At 31.8% G+C, this 641-nt stretch overlaps 1 protein-coding gene across 1 annotated transcript in view; it reads left to right on the top strand.

The window, feature by feature from the left end:
• The first annotated feature begins 442 nt into the window (after nt 1-442).
• Nucleotides 443-641, top strand: part of LOC116246281 (glutamate--tRNA ligase, chloroplastic/mitochondrial) — a 39439-nt gene continuing 39240 nt past the window's right edge. The window contains exon 1 of the mRNA XM_031618069.2: nt 443-641. This exon is cut by the window's right edge and continues 205 nt beyond it. Within this exon, the coding sequence (XP_031473929.1) occupies nt 602-641 (40 nt within the window). The 5' untranslated portion in view covers nt 443-601.

The following is a 641-nucleotide window of genomic DNA, read 5'->3' as shown; positions in this document are numbered from 1 at the left end:
AAGTATTTTAGCCATACGAGATCCTTGATGTCAAACCACTTATGCAGGCATCTCTTGAAGTTCTACATATTTTTTTTTTGTTGTTCTCATTCACCACTGTGATGTCATTCAAATATATTGGCACTATTGTGCAATTATATATATATATATATATATATATATATATATATATATATATATATATATATATATATATATATAAAAGAAAAAAATAAATTGTGACTCTAGCTTTTTAAAATCATCTTATCGTCTAACCATTTACCATCTAATCCATTATGATTTTCATAATCTATTATTAATTTTTATTTTTTTTAAACCAATATTTTCATCATTTATTGTTAATTTCTATTTTTTTTAAAACATCGATTTGCATTCATGTCTTTGATTATATATATATATATATATATATATATACATATTAAGCGTCGGAATCCCATTGAATTCGGTCCATTGATCCCGTAACGTTGTGTCAAAGCGAGTGCCAGCTCCCTCCCTGCATTCTCTTAGATAATGGTCAGCGTAGGAAATCCAATCGGACGGCACCAGTAAAGATTTGGGTCTCAGAGAAGGCGGAGCAGGAGAAGGAGCAGATACGAAGACGATGGTGTCGCTGGTAGCAGCATCGTCGCCGTGGCGGACGG

Source organism: Nymphaea colorata, chromosome 1 (genome assembly GCF_008831285.2).
Source record: "Nymphaea colorata isolate Beijing-Zhang1983 chromosome 1, ASM883128v2, whole genome shotgun sequence".
NCBI classification, from domain to species: domain Eukaryota; kingdom Viridiplantae; phylum Streptophyta; class Magnoliopsida; order Nymphaeales; family Nymphaeaceae; genus Nymphaea; species Nymphaea colorata.
This window is presented reverse-complemented; position numbering and strand designations above follow the sequence as displayed.